This window comes from Triticum dicoccoides, chromosome 7A (genome assembly GCF_002162155.2).
Source record: "Triticum dicoccoides isolate Atlit2015 ecotype Zavitan chromosome 7A, WEW_v2.0, whole genome shotgun sequence".
Lineage (NCBI taxonomy): Eukaryota > Viridiplantae > Streptophyta > Magnoliopsida > Poales > Poaceae > Triticum > Triticum dicoccoides.
Genome location: NC_041392.1, coordinates 143,924,062 through 143,927,510, shown reverse-complemented (window position 1 = coordinate 143,927,510; position 3,449 = coordinate 143,924,062). Strand labels below are relative to the sequence as shown.

Sequence of the window (3,449 nt, the reverse complement as noted above, 5' to 3'; positions counted from 1 at the left end):
TATTTTATTTTCTCTTGACATTGGGTTTATTGGATGTGCGCGGCTCCCGCATGTCAGTGACCAACATCAAAGGACACTCCTTCCGCCAAAGTCCCTCTGATTCTTCGAGTCGATTTTCCCCCTTGCAACAGATGGCTATATGTGACTGATCGAGAAATGGCCACACATTTCATCCAAAAATGAAGAATATTTGAATTTCCACAGCCTCCAGAGCACCACTTTGATTTGAACTCGAAATATGAATATAGTAAAAGGGTCTACATATAATTTGAAAGTATTTTGCAGGACAAAAACAACAATGTTATTCTCGAATCTTAATCTATAGTCGTCAATTAAATTTTCAGAATGTTAACTGTTCATATAATTGTGCACCCTGCAATTGTGAATGAGAAAACGACACATGTCCACTCCGGTTAGAAAAAACGCAGTAGTTCCACTAGTATGGGTACCGACCCAACGCCGCTCCGCCTTTATAAGTACCGACACTTCGCCATTGGCTTCTTCACCCAGGGAAAACCGGTCTGGTCGCCTCTTCCTCGTGAACTATTCCCCACTGTCACTGCTGGGCACCACTCTCACGCAGCGGGAGGCGCGTGTCGTGAGCACACGTGTGGTTGTTTGCGTGCGCCATGGCGAACCAGGACGTGGTGCTCCGCCCGGACATGGGCGGCATAGCGGCGGCCGCGGCCATGCCGGGCTCCTCCAGCCGCGCGATCTTCGCGTGCCGCGGCGCCGCGTCCTCCTCCCTGCGGCGCCGCTCCGCCGTCGACGACGAGTTCCGCGCCGGGTCACCCTGCGCCACAAGCTGGGTCGTCCAGGCCATGCGGGCTTCTTCGCCGGCCCGCTCCGCAGCCGTCGACGAGTACGCCGCGTGGACGGTGAGTTTGGCGGCTGGTTTGGTGAGGCGCGCGTGCCCACGCATTGCTGTGAGAGCGCGCCGGCCGGCTGTTTTCCGTCCATTCTGATGATTGATCTGCGTTTCTTTTTTCCTTGGTTGGCGCGCGCAGAGGAAGCACCCGTCGGCCCTTGCTAGCTTCGAGCAGATCGCGGCGGCCGCCAAGGGGAAGCAGGTGGTCGTGTTCCTGGACTACGACGGCACGCTCTCGCCCATCGTCGCCGACCCCGACACGGCGGTCATCAGCGGAGAGGTAAGATAAGAGACCGCGATAACCAGCCTGGCTAGCTACTTCAAGCAACGCTCACATCGCCGACCATGCCTTGTCCTTGATGTTCTAGATGCGGGAGGCAGTGCGCGGCGTTGCGAAGCACTTCCCGGCGGCGATCGTCACCGGCCGGTGCGTGGAGAAGGTGTGCAGCTTCGTAGGCCTCTCGGAGCTCTACTACGCGGGCAGCCACGGCATGGACATCAAAGGCCCAGGCTCTAACGTACGCCATCTCTCTCAAGCATCTCTCCGTCGCGCAAGAATCTAACTGGCCATGCATGGCCCATCCCTCTCCAATCATTCGTGCCTGATTCCATCAATTATTCCTCGCCCTATTTGCAGGCGGAGGAGGTGCTCCTGCAACCTGCTCGCGAGTTCCTCCCGGTCATCGCCGAGGTACACGACTTTTGTTAGTTAGTTGAGCCACGAGGAACTTACCAACGGCGCATGTACTGATCTCTCGCTTTTCTTGGTTTTATTTTGGTTTGGGTGCCAGGTCTACGAGGCTCTGGTGGAGAAGACCAAGAGCACGCCGGGGGCCAGGGTGGAAAACAACAAGTTCTGCCTCTCCGTGCACTTCCGGTGCGTGGATGAAAAGGTAACCAGAGAGCTCACCAATCAAATTAATCAGCAACAATCTAGCTAAGTCAAACAAGAAGGTTCTAAGTTAATGAGAGAGATCCTCATCGATCTCAACTGCTCCGATCCCCTCTGCAGAGATGGAGTCCATTGGCCGAGCAAGTCAAGGAGGTGCTCCGGGACTACCCCGATCTCAGCCTCAACGAAGGCAGAAAGGTTGGTTGATTGGCCATGGATCGATCATGGAGTTAATTACTAGCAGCGCTTACTAAATCATGTTATTTAACATTTGCTCACTGAGCCCGTGAATATTGAATCTACTGGGCGTAGGTCCTGGAGATCCGGCCTTCCATCATGTGGGACAAGGGCAAGGCCGTGGAGTTCTTGCTCCAATCCCTGGGTAGGTGCCCCTGCCACCCTGCCCGCTGCGTCGTCTTCGTCCTCGTCGGATAAAATGACGGGTTGCATATAAAATCTGCTGCTGTGCTGTCTCTAGGATTCGACGGACGCAGCGACGTCCTGCCGCTGTACCTCGGGGACGACCGCACTGACGAGGATGCTTTCAAGGTGCACGGATTAAACTAACACACGTCGCGTCCAACTGATTTCATTTGTAGTTTTGTACATATATATGCATGCTAGCTACGAACCTAGTGATTTCATTTGTTTTGGCTGCTTCTTTATCTTCTGATTTTGTTGATGTCAACTAGATGCTGAGAAAGAGAGGTCATGGCCTCGGCATCCTTGTCTCCAAGTGCCCTAGGGAGACCGACGCCTCCTACTCTCTCCAGGACCCCACTGAGGTGTATATACATACATATATCATGACGCAGATCCCTGCTAAGTCTAGTCATCAGTGATTGTAGCTTACATAGTATTAATTTCTCCTTGTTTTCGTCAGGTCATGGAGTTCCTTCACCGCTTGGTGCAGTGGAGGCGCCGGCGTTCGTCATCGTCGGCGATGCGCGCAAGAGTGTAGCACAGTCACAGACTGCCACATCAGCGGCTGCTCCTGGCACTGATTTATCAAGAAGCTTCAGCATGATTAATTAAGTAGTTTGTTAGCTAATTTGGTTATATCATATTCCATGCATGTAATAACCCTCGCCTATATCTAGTTCCCGCTTTTAGTTTACCTTTGTTGCATGGGTTTGGGAGGCACTGCATCTGCAAGTTAAGCTGCCCCTCACCAATTTTTTCTTTCTTTTTTTCTTTCTATGGGTACATTCCCCTGTATGATGACTCATAAGTCCTGGCCATACCAGTAAAATGTAACATATGTAAGAATCATAATGGCCAGATTAATCAACTTGTTTACTTAAGTGCTCCATAAAAAGAGCTGAAGATCAAATGCTACTTCATGTTATCTATTTGTTGCGGAAGATTTTGACTTAGCCGTAGGTGTTAAATTCATATCTTGTTTTTTCGACAAAAAAATTCATATCTTGTAATGGTTCTATGGTAGTTGTCTCTGTTTTGTATTCCACTTGTTAATGACTTTGACCACATCGTCTTGCAACAACTTTAATAAAAATGGTTTGTGTGCATCACACTCATGCAGAGTCTTGGGGTTTCAACTTCCTTTTTGAAAGAAAGAAAAAACATGTTCCTATAATTAAACTAGCGTGATTTTGGCGGAGGGGCGTTTTGGCTCCCGGGAGCATATGCTCCCGGATGAACAATAAATTCCAAACAAATGTAAAACAA

At 50.4% G+C, this 3,449-nt stretch overlaps 1 protein-coding gene across 1 annotated transcript; it reads left to right on the top strand.

Moving 5' to 3' along the window:
• Positions 1-520: 520 nt before the first annotated feature.
• Positions 521-3,065, top strand: LOC119330632 (probable trehalose-phosphate phosphatase 8). Its single transcript, XM_037603752.1, has 10 exons — positions 521-878; positions 1,008-1,148; positions 1,237-1,386; positions 1,506-1,559; positions 1,660-1,761; positions 1,881-1,958; positions 2,073-2,142; positions 2,239-2,309; positions 2,453-2,545; positions 2,644-3,065. Exons 1-10 carry the CDS (start codon positions 630-632, stop codon positions 2,719-2,721), a joined length of 1,086 nt encoding a protein of 361 aa, XP_037459649.1. The 5' UTR covers positions 521-629; the 3' UTR covers positions 2,722-3,065.
• The last annotated feature ends 384 nt before the right edge of the window (positions 3,066-3,449 follow it).